We start from the raw sequence: 12,628 nt of genomic DNA on the forward strand, positions 1-12,628 counted from the left end.
GCGGGTCTCTGGAAGGAGTTAAATGATTCCATTTTCCCTGTTTTTGGATGTTTTCGCCCTAATGAAGGTTATTGATAGGAGATTCATGGCTGGGGTCGCGGACGTGTCCACGAGGCAGAGAAAGGGCCCGTTACTGACCCCCGGGGCATTGCCCCGCGGATGACAAAGAGACCTCTGAGGCTTCCAGAGCTTATACAATATTATGTAATACGATTAATATTACATCACGCGGCGGCCGTGACATATCTGCTGGGCGTCCGCACGTTCACAGCGCTGGACCCCGAATCATTTCCATTGGTGGGTTTTCTTCCCATACACGGAGTGAACCCCCCGGAGCGCAGTGGGTCCCCCCCCCCCGGGGCCACGCTAAGGGGCGTCAGCACAGTACGGCGCAGGGCGCAGCACATCGTCTCCCTGTAGGGGGCGCTCGCTCGGGAATGAAACGGAAAACATCTTGTGCTCAGACACGCTGACTTTTATTGAAAAGAACCTCAGCTGGGCGGTCGCTCCCTGCGACTACCTGAAGCCCGGCAGCCTCCCCCGGGAAGCGCTTGCTATCGCGCAGGGGCCGCCGTGGAGCGTCTCGCCGGGTGCACCCGAGGGACCTGGTTCTTGATGAGCTGCTCCACGGAGATGGGCGGCAGCTCGACGGACGCTCGCATTGGGTGTAGCGCTCTCTCCGTTCCTGCGCAGCCTGGCTGTCTCGCCATCCGCAGAGACCCTCGCTCTGTGCTGCTGCCCTCTCGCAGGATCACCCCGTGAGACAGCTGCATGCTTTCCAGCAGGATCCCAGCCGAGAGGGGCGCGGGGGCTCCGGGACGCCCGTCTGCAACGCTATTGGCCGACGTCTGGAACGTCTCTCCGCCCACAAGTGGCTTTTCAGAGTCAAGCGGTCGGTGGTCCGCTCCCTCCGGGGGTCTCCTGCCACGTTTGAGTGACACGCTGGTTCTTGCCCCAGGGGTAGGTGACACCTTCCTGCCGTTGGCTTCTTTGGGGGCCTCCAGCACTTCTGCCCCGGGACGCACGAAGTTGCGGGGCAGTCGCGAGGGGCTGAGCCGTGGCATGGACACCACGTTGCCTGCCGTGTCGTAGACGACATCTCTCTTCTGCGGGGGTCTCCCCAGCTGGATCTTCAGTAGGTTGTACAGGGCGGTGGGCAGGGGGCCGGTGGGCAGCGGGGCGACGCTCGTCCCCTCGTTGTCCTCTCGCTGTTCTCTGAGAAGCCGCTCTAAGAACATCTCCTTCTCCGTCTCCTCAAGAGACTTTGTGATCTCCTTCACGGGCGCCGAGCGCAGGGGGCCGCGGTGAGGGCGATAGGGTCTCCTCGGGGGCTGCGCAGGAGGTGCAGGCAGGAGCGCTACCTGAGGGGTCTGCACCGGAGAAGCGCCCCTGGAGACGTCTTCCCCGCCCTCTCTCGCTGTGGGGGCCCCGCCCTCTCTCGCTGTGGGGGCCCCGCCCTCTCTCGCTGTGGGGGCCCCGCCCTCTCTCCCCGCGGGGGCCCCGCCCTCTCTCCCCGCGGGGGCCCCGCCCTCTCTCGCCCCTGAGCCCTGTGATGATGTCAGGGACTCAGCCGCTGCCACATCTTCTTCTGGGATTTCCGTGGCTGCCTGAAAATAAACGAGATTCAGGACGTCAGGAACAGTGGAAACCACGTTAATACCCCCCGAGCATAACCCCCCATGGGATATATACGATAATATACCCCCCAACAGGATATATACGATAATATATCCCCCCAGCGGGAGATGTAAGTAATATACCCCCAACAGTATATATACATATATATATATATATATATATATATATACATATACACACAGTAATATACCCCCCAGTAGTATATGTATATATATATATATATATATATATATATATACATACAGTAATACACCCCCCAAGCGGGAGATATACGGTAATATACCCCCAGCAGTATATATATATACAGTAATTACCGGCATATGCAGTAATTCACCCCCCCCAGCAGCATATATGGTAATATACCCCCCAGCACTGTATACAGTAATATAACCCCTGCACCCTATGTGCAAGGGCAGCGTGCTCTCTGTCTATATATAACCGGCACTGAGTGATGGGAGTTAGTGTCAGTGCAGGGGGAGCGTGGTCTCTGTCTGTATATAACCAGCACTGAGTGATGGGAGTTAGTGTCAGTGCAGGGGGGGGCGGTCTCTGTCTGTATATAACCAGCACTGAGTGATGGGAGTTAGTGTCAGTGCAGGGGGGGGCGGTCTCTGTCTGTATATAACCGGCACTGAGTGATGGGAGTTAGTGTCAGTGCGGGGGGTGGTGGTCTCTGTCTGTATATAACCGGCACTGAGGGATGGGAGTTAGTGGGGGGGGGGGAGTGCGGTACCGGCACCGAGTGATGGGAGTTAGTGTCAGTGGGGGGGGGGGAGTGCGGTACCGGCACTGAGTGATGGGAGTTAGTGTCGGCGCGGTGCACGTACCGGATAGCGTGTGGGGCGAGGGGTTGCGCATGTCACAGGAACGCATCCTTGTGCCCAGGAATCGGTGGCCGGGGGCCGCAGTTCTTCCTCCTCCCGCCAGCTGGCGTCGCTCTCCAGTCGCTCTTCTCCTCCGTCTCTGGGAACAGACGACCATCCAGCGCTCTCCACCATCGCCTGCCGGGCCTGACTGACGGCGAACGGGGTGACCTGCCGAGACCCGAACGGAGTGCAACTCAGGAGAGTAAACTGCCGGCACTCAACAAGCCGACGGGACGCCCCTAACCGCCACTCACCGGCTAATTAACATAACCCACCGACGAGACGGCTCTAACCGCCACTCACCGGCTAATTAACATAACCCACCGACGAGACGGCTCTAACCGCCACTCACCGGCTAATTAACATAACCCACCGACGAGACGCCTCTAACCGCCACTCACCGGCTAATTAATATAACCCACCGACGAGACGCCTCTAACCGCCACTCACCGGCTAATTAACATAACCCACCGACGAGACGGCTCTAACCGCCACTCACCGGCTAATTAACATAACCCACCGACGAGACGCCTCTAACCGCCACTCACCGGCTAATTAACATAACCCACCGACGAGACGGCTCTAACCGCCACTCACCGGCTAATTAATATAACCCACCGACGAGACGCCTCTAACTGCCACTCACCGGCTCTAACCGTCACTCACCGACTAATTAATATAACCCACCGACGAGACGCCTCTAACCGTCACTCACCGGCTAATTAACATAACCCACCGACGAGATGCCCCTAACCACCACTCACCGGCTAATTAACATAACCCACTGACGAGATGCCCCTAACCGCCACTCACCGGCTAATTAATAAAACCCACCGACGAGACGGCTCTAACCGCCACTCACCGGCTAACCGACGAGACGGCTCTAACCGCCACTCACCGGCTAATTAACATAACCCACCGACGAGACGCCTCTAACCGTCACTCACCGGCTAATTAATATAACCCACCGACGAGACGCCTCTAACCGCCACTCACCGGCTAATTAACATAACCCACCGACGAGACGCCTCTAACCGCCACTCACCGGCTAATTAATATAACCCACCGACGAGACGCCTCTAACCGCCACTCACCGGCTAATTAACATAACCCACCGACGAGACGCCTCTAACCGCCACTCACCGGCTAATTAACATAACCCACCGACGAGACGGCTCTAACCGCCACTCACCGGCTAATTAATATAACCCACCGATGAGACGCCTCTAACCGCCACTCACCGGCTAATTAACATAACCCACCGACGAGACGCCTCTAACCGCCACTCACCGGCTAATTAACATAACCCACCGACGAGACGCCTCTAACTGCCACTCACCGGCTCTAACCGTCACTCACCGACTAATTAATATAACCCACCGACGAGACGCCTCTAACCGTCACTCACCGGCTAATTAACATAACCCACCGACGAGATGCCCCTAACCACCACTCACCGGCTAATTAACATAACCCACCGACGAGATGCCCCTAACCGCCACTCACCGGCTAATTAATAAAACCCACCGACGAGACGGCTCTAACCGCCACTCACCGGCTAACCGACGAGACGGCTCTAACCGCCACTCACCGGCTAATTAACATAACCCACCGACGAGACGCCTCTAACCGCCACTCACCGGCTAATTAATATAACCCACCGACGAGACGCCTCTAACCGTCACTCACCGGCTAATTAATATAACCCACCGACGAGACGCCTCTAACCGCCACTCACCGGCTAATTAACATAACCCACCGACGAGACGCCTCTAACCGCCACTCACCGGCTAATTAATATAACCCACCGACGGGACGCCTCTAACCGCCACTCACCGGCTAATTAATATAACCCACCGACAGGACGCCTCTAACCGCCACTCACCGGCTAATTAACATAACCCACCGACGGGACGCCTCTAACCGCCACTCACCGGCTAATTAACATAACCCACCGACGAGACGTCTCTAACCGCCACTCACCGGCTAATTAACATAACCCACCGACGGGACGCCTCTAACCGCCACTCACCGGCTAATTAACATAACCCACGACGAGACGGCTCTAACCGTCACTCACCGGCTAATTAACATAACCCACCGACGGGACGCCTCTAACCGCCACTCACCGGCTAATTAACATAACCCACCGACGGGACGCCTCTAACCGCCACTCACCGGCTAATTAACATAACCCACCGACGAGACGCCTCTAACCGCCACTCACCGGCTAATTAACATAACCCACCGACGAGACGCCTCTAACCGCCACTCACCGGCTAATTAACATAACCCACGACGAGACGGCTCTAACCGTCACTCACCGGCTAATTAACATAACCCACGACGAGACGGCTCTAACCGACTGTCTCTTACCTGTCGGGTCAGGTAGACGGCGAAGCACTCGTCCAACACGCGTGTTAATAGCGAGTCCGTGACGTCTCCCACCTCCTCCTCTCCGTCCTCGGTGTGCAGCAGGGACACCCAGTCGCTCTCGGTGAAGCGGCCGGGCACGATGTCGGCGCTCACTTGTGGGAGTGCAGCCACGGTCACCGCACGAGACTTCTCGGCCCGAGATTTAGACATTGTGGAGCGCGCCGTGACCTGCCGATAAAATGAGACGTCAATAGAGGAGTCCAGAGAGAGAGAAGCGGCTGCCTCACATCTCTGGCGCTCTGTGCGGACAGTCTCTCTGTTACCTGGGATGCGCTCTCTCGCCCCGCTCTCGGAAGGGATGCCGCCTTACTCATTGTGCTGATGTTAGGAGACTGTTGGGAAAAGAGACAGCCATCAAAGTCCTGTCTGTCTGTCTGTCCCAGCTCACTGTCTGTCAGTCTGCGTTTCTGTCCATCCCTGCTTCCTGGGGGGTCTGCCTGTACTCTCTGAAGCGGTATCTGTCAGTCTGTCTACTTCTCTGTATGTCTGTCCCTGCTCCAAGGGGTCTCTCTTTATGTCTATCAGATCTCCCTGTACTGTCTCTGTCGGTCTCTGTCTGTTAGTGGCTGTCCCAGTCTCCCATCCGTACTCCCGGCTCAGTGTGTCTCCCGTTGCTAGGTAACCTGAGCGGCGCGTTGCTGATGACGTTGCTTCCAGTCGGATATGAGTGACGATTTAGCGGGTTCGCTGCTATGGCAACGGGAGCCGGGGACACCGGGGGACCATAGAGACATCCCAGGAGACAGTCAGACGGAGAGAGACGACCAGGGTATGGCGCTGAGAGAGAGAAAGAGACTATCAGCCAGTCGTGAGAGAGAGAGAACCAACCAGCCGTGAGGGAAGGAGAGAGAGAGAGAGACATCCGTGAGGGAGAGAGAGAGACATCCGTGAGGGTGAGAGAGAGAGAGAGACGTGAGGGAGGGAGAGAGAGAGAGAGACGTGAGGGAGACACATCCGTGAGGGAGCGAGAGAGACATCTGTAAGAGAGGGAGGGAGAGGGAGCGAGAGAGACATCTGTAAGAGAGGGAGGGAGAGGGAGCGAGAGAGACATCCGTGAGGGTGAGAGAGAGAGAGAGAGAGAGAGACGTGAGGGAGACACATCCGTGAGGGAGCGAGAGAGACAACCAGCCGTGAGGGAAGGAGAGAGAGAGAGAGACATCCGTGAGGGAGAGAGAGAGACATCCGTGAGGGTGAGAGAGAGAGAGAGAGACGTGAGGGAGGGAGAGAGAGAGACGTGAGGGAGACACATCCGTGAGGGAGCGAGAGAGACATCTGTAAGGGAGGGAGAGGGAGCGAGAGAGACATCTGTAAGGGAGGGAGAGAGACATCCGTGAGGGAGAGAGAGACAGCCGTGAAGCTAGGACAGACTGCTGGGGTGCAGGTGAGAGTCAGGAACAGCTGGGAGAGACTGACAGAGAGAGCACACAGACTGCCATGGTGTCCAGCTGATACAATGTGTTTTTTTTCTTGTGTCTGTTGCAGATTAGACTGACGGTGGATCCTCCCGGCCGCCGCGCATGATCCTCCCGGTACCGGCTCTCCGCGCCCAGCATGTATCGCAAGGAAAAGAGCATCCAGATGAAGAGCAGCGCCTCCGCTCTCTACAACAATCTGAGCGTCCTGCCCATCAGCGATAAGAACCTCACCTACTTCACCGCGGTCCACGGAAACACCGTCAACATGGTGAGCGCCTCCGCCGACGGCTTAAACTTCTCCCACCGGCAGCTGCAGTCCAAGGAGGGAAGTGCGGCTGTCAGCGCGTCCCTCATTACTCAGGTGAGTCTTAGTAACATGTATCCGATCCCTGCATGTATCCCTCAGCCAGACTCCCAGCCCCCCCTCAGCCATGTTCTGTTGGCTGGACTCTCCCCGTCAACCCCCCGTCATCCCTGTTGTGTCGGCTGGACTCTGCCCGTAAGCCATGTTCTGTCGGCTGGACTCTGCCCGTAAGCCATGTTCTGTCGGCTGGACTCTGCCCGTAAGCCATGTTCTGTCGGCTGGACTCTGCCCGTAAGCCATGTTCTGTCGGCTGGACTCTGCCCGTCAGCCATGTTCTGTCGGCTGGACTCTGCCCGTCAGCCGTGTTCTGTCGGCTGGACTCTGCCCGTCAGCCATGTTCTGTTGGCTGGACTCTGCCCGTCGGCGCCCCGTCAGCCATGTTCCGTCGGCTGGACTCTGCCAGCCAGCGCCCCGTCAGCCATGTTCCGTCGGCTGGACTCTGCCAGCCAGCGCCCCGTCAGCCATGTTCCGTCGGCTGGACTCTGCCAGCCAGCGCCCCGTCAGCCATGTTCCGTCGGCTGGACTCTGCCAGCCAGCGCCCCGTCAGCCATGTTCTGTCTGGCTAATCCTTGCTGTTTTGAAGCGTTTCGGTATAATTTTGTTTCTCCTGTAAAACGAAAGTTTTTGCCCCTCTGGGTGCCCCTTTTACCTGCCCCCGCACCTCTTTAATATGTTTCCATGGCTCTGTGTAATGGTTGTGTCATGTAGGCTTCATGGTGCGTGTTACCCTCCCGGGTGCTGCTGGTCCTCACCTCGCAGAAAGGGATTCAGGTAAAGAAACGTCACTGAAACTAACAGGTTCTCTGCGGGGGAGGTTACTTGGTGGGGGAGGGTCTGCAGGGGAGGTTACTCGGTAGGGGGAGGGACTGCGGGCGAGGTTACTCGGTGGGGGGAGGGAGGGTATGTGGGGGAGGTTACTTGGTGGGGGGAGGAAGGGTCTGCAGGGGAGGTTACTCGTGAGGGGAGGCAGGGTCTGCGGGGGAGGTTACTCGGTGGGGGGAGGAAGGGTCTGCAGGGGAGGTTACTCGTGAGGGGAGGCAGGGTCTGCGGTGGAGGTTACTCGGTGGGGGGGAGGGAGGGTCTGCAGGGGAGGTTACTCGGTTCTGCAGGGGAGGTTACTCGGTAGGGGGAGGGACTGCAGGGGAAGGTTACTCGGTGGGGGGAGGGAGGGTCTGCGGGGGAGGTTACTCGGTGGCGGGCGAGGATGTCACAGATTATACTCATTTCTCCTTTCTATAGATGTACGAGTCTGACGGCTCCATCATGGTGTACTGGCACTCCCTTGACGCCCTGGATACCCCACAGGGTGAGGACACACACTGCGCATGTATGTCACTGTGTCACCCTGCAGTGGGAGGGGCAGACTCCGTGTCCCATACCCCCTTCTGTCTGTCGCCCTGCAGTGGGAGGGGCAGGCTCCGTGTTATCCTGTTATTAATTGGTGTATTTCCCCATAGCTCAGGCAGTTTTTGCCCGTGGTATTGCCCCGGCCAAGGGACAGCATATCTGCGTGGGTGAGTATCCTGCGGTATACCCTTGGTGTACTTTTGCCGTAGGAGGGAGCGACGCATAAATCTGCCCCGTAGGGGTGGGGCAGTGTGACTCCCGCTCTCTGGTTGGTTTTATTGTGTCCGCTTTGTGGCCCTCCCTGTAGGGACCTCGGCTGGTCTGGTTCTGGTGTTTGACGTTCCGGCTAAAGGCACCAACATCACCCTGGCGGAGGTCCTGGCGGAGCACCGAGACCCCATCACTGACATCGCCTGTGAGACCTGCAACGACAAGGTGAGGACCCCGACTGGGTCTTCTGGGTGTGTGAAGAGGGGAGGGGAGTGGACCCCTGAGATCCCCCCCCCCCCCCGAGAACGTCTGAGCGGGGCAATCCCTGCAAGGAGGGGCATTTGGTAGTAAAGGGTGATAACTTGTTTGGGAATTTATCAGTCTGCACGATAACGGGGGGGCTATTTATCAGTCTGGAGGGGTATTTATCAGTCTGCGGGGGCAGGGAGGTATTTATCAGTCTGTACTGTAATTGGGGGGCTATTTATCAGTCTGCGGGGTAACGGGGGTATTTATCAGTCTGTACGGTATCTGGGGGAGGGGGTATTTATCAGTCTGCGGGGTATAAGGGGGGGTATTTATCAGTCTGCAGGGGCAGGGAGGTATTTATCAGCGCGTGCTGTATTAACCCCCGCTTCCTGCCCCAGGCCGGCGGGGCTGATCTGGTGACGGCCGATGACTCCGGGGTTCTCTGCGTCTGGAAGGTGGACGAGGATTTCCGGCTCCTCACCAAGTTATCTGCGTACGGGTAGGCGGCTCACCCGTGTTACGTGTCCCCGTGTTACGTGTCCCCGTGTTACGTGTCCCCGTGTTACGTGTCCCCGTGTTACGCGTCCCCGTGTTACATGGACCCGCGTTACGTGTCCCCGTCAGTTAGTAAAGGGGTCCCGCAGAACGTATAGATGTACTCTTTTTACCATCTCCTTCGCTGACTAAGCCCCTCCCATTCCGCAGGGTCACATGTTCGTCGGTGAAGCTGTGGGCGGGAATCATCGCTGCAGCCTATGGCAACGGGCAGATCCGGCTGTACGACGCGGCCACGGGGGCGCTGAACGCAGAGGTGGCCGCGCACGCCCGCTGGATCCACGCGCTCGACATAGCACCGCATTCAGGAAGGGTGAGAAGCGAATACTAATGAGCACAGTGAGAGGAGTTACACGGCCCCCTTTTATAACACCCCCAAACATACAATATTCATACAAAGCTGCACGCTGACGGGGGAGAATGGGGGAGAGCGCGACAGCTGCAGTTTAATGTTAGAAGAATGAGGGAGAGCGCGGCGGCTGCAGTTTAATGTTAGAAGAATAGGGGAGAGCGCGGCGGCTGCAGTTTAATGTTAGAAGAATGGGGGAGAGCGTGGCGGCTGCAGTTTAATGTTAGAAGAATGGGGGAGAGCGCGGCGGCTGCAGTTTAATGTTAGAAGAATAGGGGAGAGCGCGGCGGCTGCAGTTTAATGTTAGAAGAATGGGGGAGAGCGCAGCGGCTGCAGTTTAATGTTAGAAGAATGGGGGAGAGCGCGGCGGCTGCAGTTTAATGTTAGAAGAATGGGGGAGAGCGCGGCGGCTGCAGTTTAATGTTAGAAGAATGGGGGAGAGCGCGGCGGCTGCAGTTTAATGTTAGAAGAATGGGGGAGAGCGCGGCGGCTGCAGTTTAATGTTAGAAGAATGGGGGAGAGCGCAGCGGCTACAGTTTAATGTTAGAAGAATGGGGGAGAGGGGCAGCTGCAGCAGACATGGTGTGTATTGAGAGGCACTGGTTGCAGGAAGGGAGAGGTGCTTTTGCCCCTTTACAGAGCTCCGGTTGGGGTATTGGGGCACTTGTACATTAAAGGCCTTCCCCTCCCCCGATGCGCTCAGGAATGTGGTGTTATCTCGCTGTCCAGGCCGAGTTCATTGTCCTCCGGTTTATTGCAGGACGCCTTTAAACATGTGACCTATAGCAGAACCTGATTACAGACGGCTTAATGTTTACATTCCGATCCAGCGGGACCCCAACCACTACAAATTTAGGGAGGAGTTATATGGGGGGATAGGAGGGGTTATATGGGGTAATGGGAGGGGTTATAGGAAGGGGTATATGGAGTAATGGAAGGGCTTATAACGAGGGGCATATAGAGTAATGGGAGGGGTTTATAGAGAGGGGTATATAGAGTAATGGGAGGGGTATATGGAGTAATTGAAGGGCTTATTGAGAGGGGAATATAGAGTAATGGGAGAGGAATATAGGGTAATGGGAAGGTTTATAGGGAGGGGAATATAGGGTAATGGGACGTTTTTAGCGCTGCCCCAGGGGTCGCTCTCCGTCACGCTGATGGCTGCCGGCCGTGTTGAATGTTGAATTCATGCTCTTCAGTGTATGGTTTCTACATACCCCGGGGCACCGCCTGCCTGTCTGTCTGACTCGTCAAGTTATTAATCAATCATCTCTCTCTCTCTCCCACCTCCTCTATCCCTCTCTTCCCTCTATCTCTCCTCTATTCCCCCCCCCCCCCTCCAGCTGCTGTCTGGGGCCGAGGACTCCTTTGTGCAGATCTGGCAGCTCAGCCGGTCAGCGGATTCGGGAGCCGTTGAGGTGAGAAGCTCCTTGGGGCAGATTTCCTGTTATTACACCAGAGCTGTTACAGATGCTGAGTGCTCTCTCTGTGTTCCTCTCCGCGCCCGCCGCCCTCCTTGGCCCGTCCCTCTCCACGCCCGCCGCCCTCCTTGGCCCGTCCCTCTCCACGCCCGCCGCCCTCCTCGGCCCGGCCCTCTCCACGCACGCCGCCCTCCTCGGCCCGGCCCTCTCCGCGTCCCCCGCCCTCCTCTGCCCCTCCCCCTCCGTGCGCCCCGCCCTTGGTCCCTTCGCGCTCCCTGCCCACGGCCCCTCCGCGTGCCCCGCCCTCGGTCCCTCCCTCTCCGCGTGATAACGCTCTGTTTCCTCTGCAGCTGTAGACAAGCTTCAGTTCCTCAGCGTCTCTCTGGTTGCCTCGCCGGGTAACGCGCTTCGTCTGTCTCTTTCTAGGTTGAGCACTGTCACTCGGAGTGTGTGACTGACACTCAGATTTGTGGGGGCAGATTCTGTGACCCCCAGGGCACATCCTTCTCGGTGACGGGGTATGACCTGAGCGAAATCATCCGCTACGTCCAGATCTGACAGAGAGGGCGCTGTGTGCCCCCCCACCACCAGGGCCCAGCGGGGCATCAGGCACCGGACCTTCCCCTGGGGGGACCCTGCCACATAACCCATGGGAGTAATTCATGTGAAAACAAGACTCCTGAGCTTCCACGGGTTATCCAGGAGCCATTTGGGAAGAACAATGTTTAGTGTAAAGCGCGACCCTGTGTAAGCTTCTGGGACAAGCAGCCCACACACACAGTCAGATGTGTCGATTGTGTCGCTGATCCGCAAAATATGCCAGAATTGTAGAAATAAAGCCTAATTTTATTGTGTTGAGTGAAATAGGGTCTGTCTGCGGCTTTCCCGCCACGTGGATGGGTGGAAGAGGTGTAGCTCGCCTGGCTCTTCTTACCGACTGGTGGAAGACAGCTGGCCCCTGTGGTCTGATGTCTCTCCACTGCAGGGGCCCCGACACCTCCCCAAATACCTTTAACCATGTGAGTAAGGCGTGCAGCGCACACTCCTGCTACTAGGTGTCTATACAGAGTTCAGTGGCCCATCACTCTCAGCCACGTGAGACCCCGGAGAAATGTGTGAGCGTCACGTGAAATGTGTTTCATTCATCAGGACCCTGCGAGACCCCCTCTGTCTCCTCTCTCCCGTCCATTCTCTCTCCAATCCCCTCCGTCTCTTCTCTCCCTTATTCTCTCTCTGACCTCCTCTGTCTCTTTTATCCCGTCCATTCTCCCCCCTCGCTGGGGTCAGAAAGACACGGAGGGTGATTGTCATAGAAAACGTTTATTGGGTAAATGCCGGTGAGTGGAACGCGCCTGTGAGTGGAACGCGCCGGTTCACCGGTCAGTCTCGCTGCGTACAAAGGGCGCGTTAGTTATATAAAAACACACTTGAGTTTAAGTAGAAAGAGCCCTTGGATTGAGGGAAATCTCCCCGTTCCCTCTGCTCCGCGGGGGGGGGGGACCCGCACTATTCATGCTTCCAGCCCCGCGCTGGGGCATAATCTGTGTCCTGTTAACCCTGCGGCTTCCTATACCCCAGTTAACACTGTCTGTAGGGCACTGTTTGTTTGAATGTGTCACGTATGTAAGGCATGCACATGTATGAAAGGAAATAGGTTTGTACCTCACTCGTACCGCGTAGCCGCCAGCAAAAACAACCAATCACAACACTCCATACAACCGTTCACCCGGAAAAGAGCCATTCAATATCTTCCCAAAAAAAAAAACACCCAATCAGAA

General features: G+C 57.0%; 1 protein-coding gene across 2 annotated transcripts; it reads left to right on the plus strand.

The window, feature by feature from the left end:
• Nucleotides 1-6,491: 6,491 nt before the first annotated feature.
• LOC149281060 (WD repeat-containing protein 54-like) lies at nucleotides 6,492-11,408 on the plus strand. 2 transcript variants are annotated; one of them, XM_089499856.1, is made up of 9 exons: nucleotides 6,492-6,716; nucleotides 7,428-7,490; nucleotides 7,959-8,025; nucleotides 8,177-8,233; nucleotides 8,374-8,501; nucleotides 8,924-9,024; nucleotides 9,231-9,393; nucleotides 10,773-10,847; nucleotides 11,277-11,408. In XM_089499856.1, exons 1-9 carry the CDS (start codon nucleotides 6,492-6,494, stop codon nucleotides 11,406-11,408), a joined length of 1,011 nt encoding a protein of 336 aa, XP_089355982.1. The 2 variants fall into 2 exon arrangements, with proteins under 2 accessions (XP_089355982.1, XP_089355983.1); XM_089499857.1 differs by having other exon boundaries at nucleotides 8,924-9,018.
• Nucleotides 11,409-12,628: the final 1,220 nt, after the last annotated feature.

This window comes from Sceloporus occidentalis, unplaced genomic scaffold (assembly GCF_023333645.1).
Source record: "Sceloporus occidentalis isolate IW3139 unplaced genomic scaffold, rSceOcc1.0.p SCAF_140, whole genome shotgun sequence".
NCBI classification, from domain to species: Eukaryota; Metazoa; Chordata; class Lepidosauria; order Squamata; family Phrynosomatidae; genus Sceloporus; species Sceloporus occidentalis.